This window comes from Purpureocillium lilacinum, assembly GCF_023168085.1.
Source record: "Purpureocillium lilacinum CBS 284.36 DNA, scaffold_4, whole genome shotgun sequence".
NCBI classification, from domain to species: domain Eukaryota; kingdom Fungi; phylum Ascomycota; class Sordariomycetes; order Hypocreales; family Ophiocordycipitaceae; genus Purpureocillium; species Purpureocillium lilacinum.
Genome location: NW_027072114.1, coordinates 83443 through 100843, shown reverse-complemented (window position 1 = coordinate 100843; position 17401 = coordinate 83443). Strand labels below are relative to the sequence as shown.

Sequence of the window (17401 nt, the reverse complement as noted above, 5' to 3'; positions counted from 1 at the left end):
ATTTCTCAAGCCTCGCAGTTTGACCGTACCAAGTGTTCGTCCCTGGCAGCCGCTCATCGGCCGCGTCAGATCCTTAAGCATGGCCATGGACGAGTTTCGCGACCCTGAGCCCCAGGAGTCCGCCTACTCGGACGTCGAAGTTGCGGCATGGCTTCAGCGCATCTCGCTGCCAACGCAATACGCGCAATACATCAACTCGCCGTCCGCTTTCCCCAAGACTGAGGAAAGCCTCCGCGCCCTGTTCCGCGGCCAGATTACCACTTTCCCCTATGAGAATCTCTCGGTTCACTACTCGCCGACGCACAAGGTCGACATCAAGCCTAGATCGCTATACTCCAAGATGATGGAGCCGCCGCACAATGGCCGAGGCGGCTACTGCATGGAGCTGAGCATCTTCTTCCACCACATGCTGCGGGGCCTGGGGTTCCACGTCTACATGACGGGGGTGCGCAACCGCACGAGGACCGAAGGCGTGCCCCAGGGTGAATACCAGGGCTGGTGAGCGAGCGACACTTCCTGCATGACGCCACCCATCCTTGTCTCACAAGACTTGGGTGCACACTGCAAGCCTCGACCAGATGCTGACGGCAGCGTCACAGGACACACATCAACAACATCATCCACCTGCCCAGCGGCGCCAAGTTCAGCGCCGACGTGGCCTTTGGCGGCGACGGCCCGACCTCGCCCCTGCCCATGGACGGGGCCGGCGCCGCGGTGCAGAACCTCGGCCCCCAGCAGGTGCGCCTCGTGCACGATAACATCCCGAAGCAGCGCCTCCGAGGGCCCAAGCTCTGGATCTATCAGTACCGCAACGGCGCGGACCGGGAGTGGAACTCGTTCTACAGCTTCGCCGAGCTCGAGTTCTTCCAGGAGGATTTCGAGGTGCAGAACTGGTGGACCAGCGTCAAGACGTTGCACCGCTGGACCGTCCTCGTCGTGCGCTTCCTACGGCAGGGCGAGCCCGTCAGATTTACCGAGGCAGAGGCGTGGCGGGCGAGAGTCGATCAAAGTACCGGCGGCGACGAGGTGCAGGTCGTCGGCAAGGTCATGCTGGTGAACGACGTGGTCAAGGTCAACATGGGCGGGAAGACGCAGATCGTGCACAAGGTGGACTCGGAGGAGGGTAGACGCCAAGCTCTCTTGGATTATTTTGGCATTCGCTTGACCGAGGACGAGGCCAAGTGCATAGAGGGTTGGGACATGGCGCTGCAGGCCTCGTCATCTTGAGCAAGATTGCGTCTGGTGCTTTCAGACCCTCATCGGAGAGAGCCTGACCTTTGCCAAAGATATTATACTTAATTATATAGCGTGGCGACATAGAATCCTTTTTGCAGTAGAGCGTTACAGTGCACTTGGAGACGATAGTCTGTACCACCTCGTGGCTTCTGTGTGCAGTTCGTGCTGCCAGGTGAGCAGGAGGCTCCTCACAAGTTAACATCAGTTCGTCAATCAATGCAGCCTCTCGGGCCGGAGCTCGCACGAAGTGCTCGCGCCAACACGGATAGTCCACCCAACATGTAGCACCAATTCTCGACACGTCGTGCTGGGCTGCTTTACCCGCGTTGGGGCCGCCATTTCGGTCTGACCATGGTTATGCATGTTGGCACGGCTGCAACGACTCTGCGGACCACGATATCATGTTCAGCGTACGACATGTAAGAATTGAGTCCGGTATGTCCGTTATGTTACGCCATTTGAACGTTGACATGCCCAATTTAGGTCGTGGAAAGAAGGGGCGACTGGTTGTAGCACCACACCGCTGCAGGGCGTTGTCCTCCGTACAACAGCAGAGACGCGCAATGGACGTTCTGTTTTCGTCAGTCAGAAGACGAATCTTGCATGTTGGATTGTACTGAACGAACAACTCTGTACTGTGATCTCGTTACGTACAGTACCAGAAACACGGCGCAATTCATCGATACTCAGGAATGCCGGACCGTACGTGGCTAGGCATGCGAGGCTTACCAGCTCAACTATTGCGGCTGGCTTGAGCCAGACATCTCAGCGCCCATGTTTTCTATCCACAGACATGCATGGCCCTGACTCGAAGGGTACCGCCAACGAGTCAACGTCCTTCAAAGCGGCAATCACCAAAAAGCAAACAGGCAGGTGTTTTCAGAGCGGGTCAGACCTCTCATCCCGGAATGGACCGCCCCTTGTGCCTGATGTGCAACAGCTCCTCGTCCCGTACGCCTGTCTGCCGTAATTAGCGGCATGTTTGGTATACAGCCATTGGCCGACGGTCCACTTGCTGCGGACGAAGTCTCGCCTCTAGAGCACTTTTTGCTTGTCATGTCTTACAGACCGGCTGATCCGCGCGGGACGGGCCTTCTACATCAAGAGCTGGATGGGGTTATAAGATTGTATCGCAGCCAAGACAGGTCGTGGACCCCGTTGCCTTTGAGCTTGCAAATCTTTGACGAAGGCTCGACTCGACGACGCGACCATGCGATGCCAACATGGACGCGACGAGAGACTGGCGACCGAGACGAGCGCCCTAATTCCACCCTCAGGAACAGCCAGGGAGGAAACCAAGTATCCCAATGGCACGTCTCCCAGGCGGTTCTGGGCCATTTTCTCGCTGGTCCTCGTCATCCAATTCATTGGCTGCTTCGACACGACCATTACCGCTTCATCGCATCCTGCCATCACGTCCTACTTTGGAGCTGCCCACCTCGCATCGTGGCTGTCGACTTCGTTCCTGCTAACATCGACCGCGTGTCAGCCATTCGTCGGCCGACTCTCCGACGCCGTGGGACGCAAACCGCCGTTCATCGTGTGTCTGGCGCTTTTCACTGCTGCGACGGCATGGTGCACTGTCGCGGGGTCGATTGTGAGCCTCATCTTGGCGAGGGCGCTGTGCGGCATCGGTGCCGGGAGTTTGATGACGCTGGGCAGCATCGTTACCACGGACATAATACCAATCGAGTGGGTGCCGCCATGAACGTTACCCTTGAACATGCCATCACGCGGGCGACTCCAGCTGACCTTGGAACCAATGCCAGGAAGCGTGGGCTGTACCAGCCGTATACAAACATCGTCTATGGAGGCGGTTGTGGCCTCGGCGCAGCGTTGGGCGGCGTCATGGCTGAGACGCTAGGCTGGCGATGGGAGTTTGGGGTGCAAGTGCCGTTCCTGCTGCTCTGCATCGGCATCTCGAGCGTGGTCATCCCCGACGGCATGGGTCTCCGGGGGCCGAGCAAAGGGGCGTGGAACGCGATCAAGGAGTTCGATGGCAGAGGTTCAGTGCTGCTGGCTACCGCCACGACGGCGCTCATCCTCGGCTTGGTAAGTTGCTCGTGAAGCATGGTACATGTCACTGGCTAACGATGGGCAGAGCTTGGGCGGAAATACCCTCCCGTGTAAGAGAGCCTGCCTGCAACAAGTCCAGGTCGCGGGCATAAGGACTGACTTTGGTCTTTGATAGGGAGCCACCCGGCAGTAGTCGCACTACTCGCAGCGTTTGCCGTATGTATTCCGACGTTTCTGTGGGTTGAGTCGCGATGCGCAAACCCCGTTGTGCCGCTCAACTTGCTGTTCAAGCCGCCTCGCTCCAACCTCTTGTTCGCCAACTTTATTGCCGCAATGTTGACGCACTCAATCCTCTTCAACATGTAAGTGGATTCGCGTGCTTGCTTCATTTCTCGGTTGAACCATTGTTGACGTACGTCAGGCCACTATTTTATCAGGCAGTGCTCCTGACAAGCGCATCGTCGTCCGGTCTGCGGCTGATGGTGCCGTCGATGGTCGCGTCTGTGGTATCCGCCGTGACGGGGCCCAGCATTGCCTGGAGTCGCCGACTGAAGTGGCCACTTGTGTCAGGCGTCACTTGCTACGTCTGCGGCACGTTGTGTCTCTGCTTCTTGCACCGCGATGTCCCGTCGACGCTTTCTATCGTCGCGCTTGTGCCCTCCGCCGTCGGTCAGGGATTCCTGTTTCCGGGCACGTTCATCGCGATGCTCGCCACGTCGGAGCAGAGCGAGCTGGCTGTCGCTACGACGACGCTTCTTCTTTGGAGGAGCCTGGGCATGGTGGTAGGGATCGCGGGCAGCAGCGTTGTTGTGCAGAATGCGCTGCTCCATTATCTGGACGTGTTCGTGCAGGGGGGCGGCAAGAGCAGAGTGATCAGTCAGGTCCGGGCGTCGGTCGAGGCTGTGGCCTTGTTGGAGTCTCCATATCGGGAGCAGGCGATTCACAGCTACGAATCGGCTTTGAGGGTGACGTTTGTTGGGTGTGCGGTCATGGCGGCCGCCGTTGCGCTGGTCATTTCTCCGATCAAGCTGCCGCGGCTGGGTGCGAAGTGACCATGTCGAAGAAGCACATTATTTCCGATCTGAGTGGCCAGCTGGGGCTCTAAATTGTCCGTAAGATATTGTCCTGCGAATGGAGGTGGACGAGCCCTCGCCCAACAAACCGTTGGAGGAAAGATTAAACGGCTGCCCGATGCGATTAGAAGCCAGACAGAAGCACCCATGAATTCTGGCCAACGGCAATTGCTAGAGTCCAGGACAGACATATGTACTTGAATTTATGCGAATGGTTTGTACGGGCTGGGCACTATTTTACAAAATATCCTTGGGCGTGACGTCGACCCAGTTCTTGTCCGCGGTGACGGGGAGGCCCTCGCGCCTCTGAGCAGCGGCAAAGTCGGTGCGCATCTCGTTAATCTGCTTCCAGTACTTTTCCTTGCGGTTGACCCAAAGGTGGATGCCACCGCGCTCGACGTCGACGCCATGGAAGATCATAGGCCCGTCGCTGTCCGGAGTGTCACCACCGGCGAGGACGGGGCGCTTCCACTCGTCGATGTAGGAGAGGATGGCTGCCCACTTGCCCGTCTTCCAGGTGGCAGGAGTCCAGAGGAAGGGCGTCATGACGAGGTCGAGGTTGGCCTTTTCGCTGTAGTCGCCGTCGGCGATTTGCTTGCGAGCGGCGGTGACGGCGCCCGAGGTGAGGTTCTTCATGAGCAGGCTGACGCCGATGACCTTTTCGGGGGGCACGTTGTAGCCGTACTTGGGGTCGGAGGCGACCATGCGGACGAGCTCCTCGGAGGCGGCGCTGATGACGTAGACGTCGATGCCGTTGTTCATGAGTTTGTTGTACAGCTCGACCTGGCCGCGGAAGACCTTGGGCGGGCTGACCTCGGTCTCGACGACCTTGTCGCCGTCGTACATGGTGGTGGGAATGGTGCCGTTAAGGGCCATGAGGTCGTCGACGTGGCGCTTAAGGTCGCGCAAGGGGATGCCGCTAAAGATCTGGGCAGCGAAGGGGTAGCAGACGGCGTCCTCGATGTCGCACAGGCGGTTGTAGTAGCTGTAGAGGCTCTCGTTGTGCGAGGGCGTGTCCTTGAAGGGCACGAGCTTGAGCGAGGGGTCCATGGTGTCGCGGGTCAGGACGCCCTTGTTCTCGAGGTACGGCAGCAGCGACTCCTCGAGGTCGAACTGGTAGCTCGTGTTGTCCATGTCGAAGACGGCGTAGCTGCCGTTGTGGGCGTTACGCGCGATCATGGCGTTGAGGGACCTGGCCGCGGCGGGCGGCCAGTGCTTGAGCGCAGGGCCGGCGGTGCACTTTTGCTGCGGCGCGGCGGCGGCGAGGACGGCCATGGCCGCGACGGCCGTCTTGAGCGCGAGGGACCTCATGATGTTGTCGGCGGTGGTGTGAGTGGCTGTCGGTCGAGTCCAAGACAGTTCACTGCGCCGTTCTCGCGATCCGTGCGGCGGGAGGGGAGAGGCTTTTACTTGACACTCGCCAGGACGCCACCAGCTTAAATTCGGGAGAGATGGTCGACAAACGCCAGTCAGTCAGTCGAGCTCTCACTCGAATTCATGCATGCACATGCGCACGGCCATGGGCGGCGCCCGCGGGGTCGGGCGTGGGACCTTTTTTAAATTAGCGGAAAACAAGGCTCTCTCTGCAAGTCACAATTCCTTAGCCGAAGCAATCCATTCCTGGCGTCGTGCTGGAGATGCAGTTGGCCCGCACGTGGGCGATCGGCCAACAAAATTTCTCTAGCGGCACGGCAAAGGCAGCGGTCCCCCCGGGGTGGCTTGTTGTTGGTGAGACCAGGCTTGGCTGACAGACGGGACTCTGTTCGCCGTTGAGTGTTGTGTAAACATGGTCGACGACGTTCGTCGTCATAACAGCCGATGTCTTTGATGCCTGTGCGGCGGCGCCCTTGAAAACGTACAGGCAGTTCCATCGCAATTGAAGTCGACTCTCAAGTTCCGGCCGCGTGGATTCGCGATGGTGGGCACGTGCCACGCTTCCGAAAAGCTGCAGCCAAGGATCATGACGTCCTCCCAAGCGCGAAGGATTCGCTTCACGCCCGACCCCGTCAATGGCTGGGCCTCAGTTGCGGGGATGGCCGAACGGCGAAGGTCTGGTAAAGGTCTTCTCTGCTGGGCCCCGTCCCAAATTCCCAATTCCCCAATCCCAACACGAGGCGAAACCCCTCATCAACGTCACCCTTTCGTCGAGCAAATATTACGCTGTCTCCTCGGCGCAATATCTGGCAGGCCGTTCGGATTTCGATCGTGAGTCGTCTCGTAGGCGTAATGGCTCCTGGTGCTCAAGGCGGGCGTCGGGCGTCTCTCTCGCGTAGTGCGTCGAGCTGGAGGCATTTCGGACGATCCCCTGTGGCTCCCGCCTCCCAAGGTTCGCTGCGCTGGACCGGCCAATTGGTCCCGGTGCATGAACCACGTTGCTTCGAGATGCTGCCATCCAGCCCGGGCGGGTCTGAGTGAGTGCGTTGTAATTGTACGACAGCGCCCGAAATAACGTTGCGGCACTCACGGCGGGCAGACCCCCGGCCAACACCAACCAGAAGGCGAACCGCCGTCGTGGGTGAACCCAGACGCCAGCGGCCGCTGGTGGCGGGTCCCGGACTCCTGGTGCCTGAGCGAGTGGAGGGGGGAGCCCTGGAGGTGTGGAATGCTGGAGGCCAGTTTCTGTGAGGCTTGAGCGGGCTACCCTACAAGTGGCGAGCGCGTGGATGTAATCAACGTTTGTCCAAGGCCCCTCACCTCTTGAACCTGCTGTTTCGTATGTGTGTGTCAATGGAGCCAATGTCACGCGCTTTCCTTGCTGAAAACACGTAGTCTCGCATGAGCATTGCAACGCGAGGGCTTCTCTCACCTGTTTGCGGCGTCGGTGAGCGCAAGACGGTGAATAACTCATCTCACCTTTACAAAGGTCCCACGGTAGCTTCGCAACACAGTCATTCAGACGGACATGCACAAATTTAACAGAAAGGGCCGAATAGTGCAGGCAGCCCCATCCGCCATGCTCTTGAGCCGATCAACGGGTGCAGATCAGGGCCCGGCCCCCGAATATATCCCCGGATGCGACCATACAGTGTGTTGATCCAACGCGGGTTGCCGAGTCGCGCTCCACAGCGGAGTAACACCCGCCAACTTGCCCGTGTCTCAAGGCTGAGTTTTATTGTGCAGCAGGGGCGCCCGCGCGCTTGAGAGCTCGCTGATTCGAGAGAGAGAGAGAGACCTTTGGTGCGACTTTCCCGCCAGCAATCATCACGCCCTGCGGGGCGGGTAATATGGTGGCTGCTTCGGCGCCTTTTGTCTTTTGAGCGATCGCCTCTGATCTCATGCCTCGTCGGCACACCACCCACCCCGCACTTTCCCAATCCACGGAGCTCTTCACTAGCCGGCCCAATGGGCGGCGCCGCGTCCAGCCCCCGGCGCGGGAGGGGCGGGCCTGGGCGGGTGGCGGGCAGCAGCGGGGGTCTCCAGTGGATGCTCCACGAAAGCCCCAGAACCTAAGTTGGAAGCCCAGGAACCTGTCTCGATGGAACCGCCACCACCGCCGACGAAAGACTTCGAGTTCGGACGGGAACCCGGACCGACGACATTCACGACCATGCCCGTCGCAGCAGCAGCCCTCGCTTGACTGGTGGATTCAACCTGCCCACTGCTCGATGATCGACATTGCCGAGCCGGCCGGCCAGCAGAGTACGTGGTACCAAGTAATTAGCGAGCCATGGACGCCCTCTTTCGCTTACACCGGCGCGGCCCACGCACGCTGCCGGCCTCATACGCCACCATCGTCCGGCAATCAACACTAGGTGATGCGTGACGACGATGACGATGCGGAGCCGCGGTCAATAACCGACGGCAGTTCATTGCATGGCGCCCCCTCCCCCCTACGAGGTCTCAGTCTAAGATGCCAAGTGCCCGCCGAGCCGTCTGTATAAATTGCTGCTGCGTCCTGCACTGGCGATCCCGTCTTGACGCGAAGCTCACCCGTCCCCATCCGTGTTGTTTTCCTCGACCAGCTGTACCAAGGAAGAGCTTCTGCCGACAGCCATGTTGGGCTTTCAGTCTCGCCGGATCGCTGCCGTTGCAGCCTGCGCCTTGGGCCTAGGCTGGGTGGCATCTGCCGCCGACGGCACCACCACGAAGCAACGTGAGTCTCGTACGCGTTGTCGGAGTACACGGCAGGAGTCGCGCCGCGATCTCAGCAGATGCGCTGCGCATAGTATACTCTTGGGACATGCTTGACTGACCAACAACCCTCGCAGCCATCGTCGTCGATGGCACGTCCTTCACCCTCAACGGCGATGGCGTCTCGTACCGCTTCCACGTCGACAACACCACCGGCGACCTCATCTCTGATCACTTCGGCGCGCCAATCGACGACGACGACGACGCCATCGAGGCCGAGGTCGGCCCAGTCCAGGGCTGGGTTGACCTCATCGGCCGCGTGCGCCGCGAGCTGCCCGACCTGGGTCGCGGCGACTTTCGCTCGCCCGCCATCCAGATCCGCCAGTCCGCCGGCTACACCGTCAGCGATTTCCGCTACAAATCGCACGACGTTGTCACGGGCAAGCCACCCCTCAGGGGCCTTCCCGCGACGTTTGGCGCCGACCGCGACGTGTCGACCCTCGTGGTGCACCTCTACGACAACTACAGCTCCGTCGCCGCGGACCTGTCCTACTCCATCTTCCCCAAGTACGATGCTATAGTCCGCAGCGTCAACATCACCAACATGGGCAAGGGCAACATTACTGTTCAGAAGCTCGCCAGCTTGAGCGTCGATCTGCCGTATAGCGACTACGACATGCTCGAGCTCAAGGGTGACTGGGCGCGCGAGGGTAGGCGCGTGCGACGCAGTGTGGGCTTTGGCACGCAAGGGTGAGTTGTGAGAGCAAGGCCTGGCGTCGAACAGTATGCTGATGCAAAAGGAAATAGCTTTGGGAGCACAACGGGTTACTCATCCCACCTTCATAACCCCTTCCTCTCCATCATCACGCCCAGCGCGACCGAATCGCACGGCGAGGCATGGGGCTTCTCCCTAGTCTACACTGGCTCTTTTGCAGCCGAGGTTGAGAAGGGCTCGCAGGGCCTGACGCGCGCCATGATCGGCCTCAACCCGGCGCAACTGGCATGGCCTCTAGGGCCGGGCCAGTCCTTCCAGTCACCCGAGGCAGTCGCCGTCTTCTCCGACACGGGCGTGGGCGGCATGTCGCGCAAGCTGCACAGCCTGTACCGCAAGCACCTCATGAAGAGCAAGTTTGCTACGCGCACTCGGCCCGTCTTGCTCAACAGCTGGGAGGGCCTCGGCTTTAACTACAACGCGAGCACCATCTACAAGCTCGCCCAGCAGTCAGCCACTCTCGGCGCAAAGCTCTTCGTCCTCGACGACGGCTGGTTCGGCGTCAAGCACCCGCGCGTCAACGACCACGCCGGGCTGGGCGACTGGGAGGTGAATCCGGAGCGGTTCCCCGACGGCCTCACGCCCCTCGTCGACAACATTACCGCCCTCGCAGTAAACGGCAGCAGCGGTGATGACTCGTCCAAGCTCGAGTTTGGCCTGTGGTTCGAGCCGGAAATGGTCAACCCCAACTCAAGCCTCTACGAGGAGCATCCTGACTGGGCTCTGCACGCGGGCAGCTACCCGCGGACCGAAACGCGGAACCAGCTCGTCCTCAACGTCGCCTTGCCCGAGGTGCAGCAGTTCATCATCGACTCCGTGTCCAACATCCTCAACAGCTCGCGCATCAGCTACGTCAAGTGGGACAACAACCGCGGCATCCACGAGACCCCGAGCCCCAACACGGATCACGAGTACATGCTCGGCGTCTACCACGTCTTCGACACGCTGACCAAGAAGTTCCCCGACGTGCTGTGGGAGGGCTGTGCGTCTGGCGGCGGGCGCTTCGACCCGGGCATCCTGCAGTACTTCCCACAGGTGTGGACGTCGGACGACACGGACGCCATGGAGCGCGTGTACATTCAGTTCGGCACGTCGCTCGCGTACCCGCCATCGGCCATGGGCGCGCACGTGTCCATCGTCCCCAACGGCCAGACGGGGCGGCAGACACCCATAGAGTTTCGCGCGCACGTGGCCATGATGGGCGGGTCCTTTGGGCTCGAGCTCAACCCGGAAGACCTGGAGGACGAGGACAAGGCCAAGGTGCCCGGGCTGATCGCGCTGGCGGAAAAGGTCAACCCCATCGTGGTGCAGGGCGACATGTGGCGGCTGCAGCTGCCCGAAGACTCCAACTGGCCGGCGGCGCTCTTTGTGTCCCCGGGCGGGAAGCAGGCGGCGCTCTTCTACTTCCAGCTGCGCGCCAACATCAACAACTCGTGGCCGCCGGTGCGGCTGCAGGGCCTCGACCCCAAGGCCAAGTACAAGGTGGACGGCAACCAGACCATCTCGGGTGCGACGCTGATGAACAAGGGCATCTCGTACCGGTTCGAGGGGGGCGACTTTGGCAGCAAGGTGGTGCTGTTGGAGAGGCAGTGATGATTTTGGGAAACGGGCGCCGCCGTGGGCAAGAGCTGATGAATGCGACGATGGTTACGAGATACACGTGACGTGCACAGCAGCGCAGAATGCGTGCTTTTCGTGGTGTCTGATGCGCGTGAAAGCTCGCAGTACTCGCACGGCTGTTCTCTGTGAGGCACATTCTTGTGTGAGATGGTGCATGAGTAGCCTCAATGTCACTGTGTCACCATGGTTTGCGGTGGCCTGGTCACGTGGTCCTGTCATCTGGCTGGATCTGGATGTTGGAGTCGCTGGACCCTGACCCGGATGATGAGCAATCAACGCCGCGGGTAGATCCTCCACGCCTGCACACGTTCCATCCAGCCAAGGCGAGGTACAAAGTACTTCTTGGAGGCGTGCTCCGCGTTTGAGCTCTGAGAACCTAGATCCATGGGTGCTAGCTGCGACGCCTGTCAGGCGGCTGTAAGGCGCCAACGACATCCAGACCACCTGCACCCGCATGTGCAGAACGCTGGGCGCCGGTCCCAGGGCGCTGGCAGCGGCGCGCGGCCCAATGCCCGCAATGCACTCCCAGGGCGGGCGCCACCAGATAGGTATTGACGCCTGGAACGCGCCTCGGTGCTTGACTCGCCGTCCTGGACTTGTAGATACCGTAAGGAACGCAGCATCTGGGATGGCGCCTTTTTGCTGCCCCGTTCTGCGTTCGGCATCAAACAAACAGCACTGGGCCGCCACAGAGCTGGCAAGGCAGCGGCGGGGACCAGACGCCGCTGAAATAAGGCGGCTCCGGGGCAGATCCCGTGCGAGCACCCCACGCGTAGGGCACCTGGGCACCCACCTCACCAGGCCGCCTTCAGGTCACTCTCCGCCCCGTCTCGGCTGGCATCCAAGGACATTTCCCCCCCACCACCCCCTGCTGACTTGCACCTCCCGTCATCCACCGCCCTCCCGCCGGCTCCCGTCATCACCTCCATCACCGCCCGCGTCACGGCAACTCCTGTCATCCACCACGCCCTCAACCCTTCCGCCCGCTGCCCGCCGCTCAGCTACCCTGGCATCGGCCGCAACTTCCAGATCCGTCGCGGCCACAAGCCGAGACCTGCCTGCACCTGACCCGGCAGCTCGACGTCATCCCTCAACTGCGTCCTCGTCGTGCACGCCGCCCTGTGCTTGACCCTGGTCAAGGCTCAGCCGCCTTTTTTTTCATTTCGACCGTAGCCGTGAGGCCATCTTCTCGAGCTCCTAGCTGTCGACGCCCGACTACGACATAGCCACTCCTTCCATCGCTGCGACAGCTTCGACCCGACCGCGTCCGTTTGCTCGGGCGACATCTCGACATCGTCGTGACTCTCGGCCACGGGCTGCCCGACCGAGACGAAAACGACCCAAACAAAGGCCCTGCTGATCGCGGCTGCCAACCTCACGCCGCCAGCTGCCGGCACTTGCAATCATGGCTACTAGATCGGCCCGCCCGACAGACGATCAGGACGACTCCCGCTCGTCCTCGTCGACCACCTCGCCCGCCCCGGCCGACAACGAGGAGTCCGACTTCTTCCTGGGCGCCAACGACTCCCAGTCGTCGCTCGGCGTGCCCAACTTCCAGGACATGCAGGTCGACGATGCCTGTTGGCCCCCGGTCAGCCGGCTGCCCAACGAGATCCTCATCAGCGTCTTCGCCAAGCTAAGCGCCTCGTCCGATCTGTACCACTGCATGCTTGTCTCAAAACGCTGGGCTAGGAACGCAGTCGACCTCTTGTGGCACCGGCCTGCATGTACAAACTGGCGCAACCACAGCAGCATTTGCCAGACGCTGGGCCTCGAGCACCCCTTCTTCTCGTACCGCGACTTCATCAAGCGCCTGAACCTCGCTTCCCTTGCCGATAAGGTCAACGATGGCAGCGTCCAGCCGCTCGCCGTCTGCACCAGGGTCGAACGCCTGACCCTGACTAACTGTCGTGGCCTCACCGACTCTGGCCTGATTTCTCTCGTCGAGAACAGTGCCTCCCTGCTCGCTCTCGACATCTCCAACGACAAAAACATCACCGAGCAATCCATCAACGCCATCGCTGAGCACTGCAAGCGACTGCAGGGGCTCAACATCTCTGGATGCGAGGCTATTTCTAATGAGAGCATGATCACGCTTGCGCAAAGCTGCAAGTACATCAAGCGGGTAAGCTGATGCTCCTGTCCTGCGCGCCATTCGTTTGCTAATCGTAATCTCTGTAGCTGAAACTCAACGAGTGCGGCCAACTCCGCGACAACGCAATCCTCGCCTTTGCCGAACACTGCCCGAATATCCTCGAGATCGACTTGTACCAGTGTTTCCAGATTGGAAACGGCCCCGTCACAGCTTTGCTGTCCAAAGGCAACTGTCTGCGCGAGCTCCGCCTTGCCAGTTGCGACCTCATCGACGATAACGCCTTCTTGAGCCTGCCGGAGGGCCAGACATACGAGCATTTGCGGATACTCGACTTGACGTCTTGCACGCGGCTCACCGACGCGGCTGTCGCCAAGATTATCGATGCTGCGCCTCGTTTGCGCAACCTCGTCCTCGCCAAGTGTCGCAATATTACAGATGCAGCCGTCAATGCCATCTCGAAACTCGGTAAGAACCTGCACTACGTGCATCTCGGCCACTGCGGACAGATCACGGATGAGGGCGTCAAGAAGCTTGTCAGCGCATGTAATCGAATCCGGTATATCGACCTGGGCTGCTGCACCAACCTCACCGACGACTCGGTGAAGCGCCTGGCGTTGCTTCCCAAGTTGAAGAGAATTGGTCTGGTAAAGTGCAGCTCAATCACCGATGATAGCGTCTTCGCGCTCGCCGAGGCTGCATACCGGCCTCGCGTGCGACGAGATGCTAGTGGAGTGTTTGTCGGCGGAGAGTACTACGCATCGAGTCTTGAGCGAGTGCACTTGAGCTACTGCGTGAATCTGACACTCAGGGTAAGGAGCCCTCACGCACGAAGCAACGTCGAGATGCTGACTGGGTATAGAGCGTTATGCGACTCCTCAACTCGTGCCCTCGGCTGACGCACTTGAGCCTGACGGGCGTCGCTGCGTTCCAGCGCGACGACTTCCAGGCGTTCTGCCGCGTTGCGCCTCCTGGTGAGTCTGCTCTCGGACTGGTGGCCTTGGGGGAGTTACTGACGTGCTGCAGAGTTCACACAGCATCAGCGAGATGTTTTCTGCGTCTTCTCCGGAAGCATGGTTTCACAGTTTCGAGAATTCCTTAACACGTCCCCGAGGTTCCAAGAGCTCCGAGACAGCCTGCCTTACCGCGCAGGTGGCAGCCGAGCCCGAGGCGCGGCCGCTCGCCGGTCCAACGCCATGGCCAACAACTTGCCCACCGCCGAGGGCGAAGGTTTTGACGATGAGATGGCCGACGAGGAGAACGACTTCGAAGGCATGGATGGGAGCGAAATGGCCGTGGACGCGCAGGTCCAGAACCAACACCATAACCAGCTTGGGTCGCAGCACAACCCCCTTCTGCCCCAGGCAGCACCGACGATACCCATTCCACCCCCGGCCCCGAGTCTGAGCCAGCACCCATTCGCCGACGCTGGATCCGGTGCTCCTGTAGCTGCCCATCCTTATGCGTACCATCCCTCTGCATACCATCCACCGGCCCCATTGGGCCCGCTGGCCTTCTCCAGCTTCATAAACAACGAAGCAGCCAGCGGCGCGCCACCTCTCAGCGCGCATGGCCACGTTCAGGCCAGCATGGCTCCTCTGAGCTCTGATCCGGGCCCGTCGACTCAAGGGGCAAGCACTGCCAATGGTGCACCCGCAACAGCGAGCACAGCGCCTGTCCAGTGGCCGTACCACCAGGACCCGCTTGGAGAATAGATTCTCTCTACGTATGGGGCGTGGGCAACATATTGTGACACACAATTTTCGTTCGATTAGCACGTCGTGCTCGGGCGATCACACGTGAGTCTCAACGAGCCGTCTGCGCAATGTAGACTTTCAGAATAGCGCTGACGACTGCTGGCAGGCCCGTACAATTGACAGCTATTTTTGCGGCTGCAGCATTTTCCTAGCGTCGACTGCTGTCGACCGCAAGCATTGGTGGAGTAAATGTTTTCATTGCGAGAAACCTGCCGGCAGGCAGCATAGCGACGACAATTATGGAGTGACTCGGATATATCGCATGGGAAGCACCGAGGGCAATGGTAGCCTTTGGCCGGGCAGATTGCGGGCGCACTGCGAGTGAGCGTTACGACCAGTTTAACACATTGCCGCGTGGCGAGCACACGAGGGCGGCACAAGGGCGACGGAAAGGAAAGGATAGAATATCAACGCTGCGCGCGGAAAGGGGCTGAAACTTGCTTCAGAGTATTGAATGGAGTAACTGTCTCACGTCTACGGCTTACATGACTTGAGAACTTGGAGCGTGCAAGGAGAGAAGCAGAGACAGAGTACGACTATGGCGACGGCGAACGGTGAGGACGGACGCAGATTGACCATGTTTAATGTGAGATTATGCTATCAACATTGCCTGCCATCTTGGGCTGAAGCGTAGCTAAATGGTATCACGAAGGAAGACGCCCCCAGTCGCCATCCCGCACTCTGACGAGACCCCACTCAACCGCACGACACGTAAGGGTATATACATTTACTGGGTTAGACAACCGCGGGCACAACCTTTTCGCCTGCGGTGCTGCTGCTCGAAGACGCGATGCGGTCCGAGACGTGGCCGGTGGTGTCGGCGACATGGCGCCGCAGCTCGACATAGTCGTAGGCGAACTCGCCGAGCTGGCAGTCGTCGATGCCGACGTCCTCGTCGTCGGCGGAGACGCGGAGCGACAGTCCGGGGACGAGGTTCATGAGGAAGAGGATGATGCAAGTCAGGACAAAGGACCAGCTGAAGGCAGCGCAGATGCCTGCGAGCTGGTAGCCGAGCTGGATCCAGTTGTGCTGGATCCAGCCGATCGGGGCGTACTCGTTGCCGTCGAGGCCAGCGATGGCGGAGCTAGAGAGGTGTGAGTCAGCATTGAAAGCAAGAGTCAAGAGAAGAGGAAGGTCAACTTACGTGCCAAAGATGCCCGTCAGGATGTTGCCGACCATGCCGCCGATGCCGTGGACGGCAAAGATATCGAGAGCGTCGTCGACGCCGATGAGGAACTTGAGCTTGGTGGCAAAGTTGCAGCAGATGGCGCCGACGATGCCGATGATGACGGAGCCCCAAGGGGTGACGAAGCCGGCGGCGGGGGTGATGGCGACGAGGCCGGCGATGGCGCCGGAGCAGAAGCCGATGGTGCTCCACTTGCGCTCGAGGCGGTAGTCGAGCAGAACCCAGGTGATGCCGCCGCACGAGGCGGCCAGGTTGGTGACGTAGCAGGCCATGACGGCGCGGATGTTCATGGCGAGGGCGGAGCCGCCGTTGAAGCCGAACCAGCCGACCCAGAGGAAGACGGTGCCGAGGACCACGTTGGTGACGCTGTGCGGGCGGTACGGCAGGCCGGCGTTGCGCGAGTAGCCGGCGCGCTTGCCGAGCATGAGGCTGTAGGCCAGGGCGCACGAGCCCGAGGCGATGTGCACGGGGCCGCCGCCGGCGAAGTCGTACGCGGGGAGCTTGAAGAGCCAGCCGTTGGCGTTCCAGGTCCAGTACGCGATGGGGTCGTACACGACGGTCGACCAGACGAACATGAAGACGATGGCGGGCAGCACGCGGCCGCGGTCTGCCACGGCGCCGATGGCCAGGGCGGGACTGAGTTGAGTCTCGTCAGCGAGGAAGCCTCTTTGTGAGGTAGGTCGATGCCCACGACGCAGGTAGCCGAGGCAAGGGGCACACTCACGTAATCGAGGCAAACATGCCCTGGTACAGACAAAAGAGAATGTCGGGCAAAAAGGCCGAGCCGTTGGGCTCGCCGATGGTCTTCATCAGGCCAAACTGCGTCAGGTCGCCGAGGAAGGCGTTGCCAGTGCGCGAAAAGGTGAGCGAGTAGCCCCAGAAGAACCACTGGAAGCCGATGACGGCGACGGAGAGCATCGACAGCAGAACCAGCTGCAGGGCCGACTTGCGCCGCGCGAGTCCGCTGTAGAAGAAGCCCACGCCGGGAATCATGAGCAGCACGAGCACGGCCGAGATGGTGAGGAAGGCGAGGTGGCCCGTCTGCCAGAAAGCGTCAGTCATACAAGCACGTAGGGGCGAAGTCTTGAGCTGGGCGAGAAAGACTCACGTCGTAGAAAATATTGAGGTCATGAACCCCGGACGAGTAGCCCTCGTCCGCGGTCCCCGCAGTGCCATTGTAAGTGGCCGTCATGATGTCTCACTCGATCTTTTGTCTGCCGGGCGCGAAAGAGGTCCTCACGATCCAGCGTCCAAGGGGTCGGCAGCCGAGGAGGTATAAGGCGAGAAGAAGATAAAGGAGCAAGGGGCCAGGGAGACAGACCACGCGAGCGAGGGTGGTCAGACGCGGCAGATATATCCTGTATGCTTAGATGCGTGGGATTCCAAAATGCAGGGGGGCGCCCCGAACCCGGCGAGCCTCGTGTGAGCGAACGTCTGGCTGTTATTGCCTATCTCGTCGTTTGATACCAGGAGACTTGGTCAGCCGGGGGACTAATTTAAGCCATCTCGAATGACGGCCCTTGGCGAGGGCGTGAGCGACGAGTAACAGGACCGTTACAGGCCCTTCGCTTCGGCTGG

At 60.5% G+C, this 17401-nt stretch overlaps 6 protein-coding genes across 6 annotated transcripts; 4 read left to right on the top strand and 2 right to left on the bottom strand.

The window, feature by feature from the left end:
- Positions 1–79: 79 nt before the first annotated feature.
- On the top strand, positions 80–1227 carry PLICBS_005197 (N-terminal acetyltransferase; the record flags this gene model as incomplete). The annotated part of the gene is made up of 2 exons (XM_018318849.2): positions 80–498; positions 600–1227. The coding sequence occupies 2 exons, from the start codon at positions 80–82 to the stop codon at positions 1225–1227; spliced, it is 1047 nt and encodes a 348-aa protein (XP_018181323.2).
- A 1219-nt stretch (positions 1228–2446) lies between these two features.
- On the top strand, positions 2447–4304 carry PLICBS_005196 (uncharacterized protein; the record flags this gene model as incomplete). The annotated part of the gene is made up of 5 exons (XM_065600671.1): positions 2447–2928; positions 3006–3288; positions 3338–3362; positions 3428–3614; positions 3674–4304. 5 exons carry the CDS (start codon positions 2447–2449, stop codon positions 4302–4304), a joined length of 1608 nt encoding a protein of 535 aa, XP_065456743.1.
- A 258-nt stretch (positions 4305–4562) lies between these two features.
- PLICBS_005195 (uncharacterized protein) lies at positions 4563–5636 on the bottom strand (the record flags this gene model as incomplete). Its single annotated transcript, XM_018318847.2, has 1 exon — positions 4563–5636. The coding sequence occupies one exon, from the start codon at positions 5634–5636 to the stop codon at positions 4563–4565; it is 1074 nt and encodes a 357-aa protein (XP_018181321.2).
- Positions 5637–8318: 2682 nt separating this feature from the next.
- On the top strand, positions 8319–10761 carry PLICBS_005194 (alpha-glucosidase 2; the record flags this gene model as incomplete). Its single annotated transcript, XM_018318845.2, has 3 exons — positions 8319–8418; positions 8534–9146; positions 9204–10761. 3 exons carry the CDS (start codon positions 8319–8321, stop codon positions 10759–10761), a joined length of 2271 nt encoding a protein of 756 aa, XP_018181319.2.
- Positions 10762–12193: 1432 nt separating this feature from the next.
- PLICBS_005193 (SCF ubiquitin ligase complex subunit) lies at positions 12194–14595 on the top strand (the record flags this gene model as incomplete). The annotated part of the gene is made up of 4 exons (XM_018318844.2): positions 12194–12913; positions 12970–13692; positions 13743–13854; positions 13907–14595. 4 exons carry the CDS (start codon positions 12194–12196, stop codon positions 14593–14595), a joined length of 2244 nt encoding a protein of 747 aa, XP_018181318.2.
- A 777-nt stretch (positions 14596–15372) lies between these two features.
- PLICBS_005192 (uncharacterized protein) lies at positions 15373–17015 on the bottom strand (the record flags this gene model as incomplete). The annotated part of the gene is made up of 4 exons (XM_018318843.2): positions 15373–15721; positions 15782–16459; positions 16548–16864; positions 16932–17015. 4 exons carry the CDS (start codon positions 17013–17015, stop codon positions 15373–15375), a joined length of 1428 nt encoding a protein of 475 aa, XP_018181317.1.
- Positions 17016–17401: the final 386 nt, after the last annotated feature.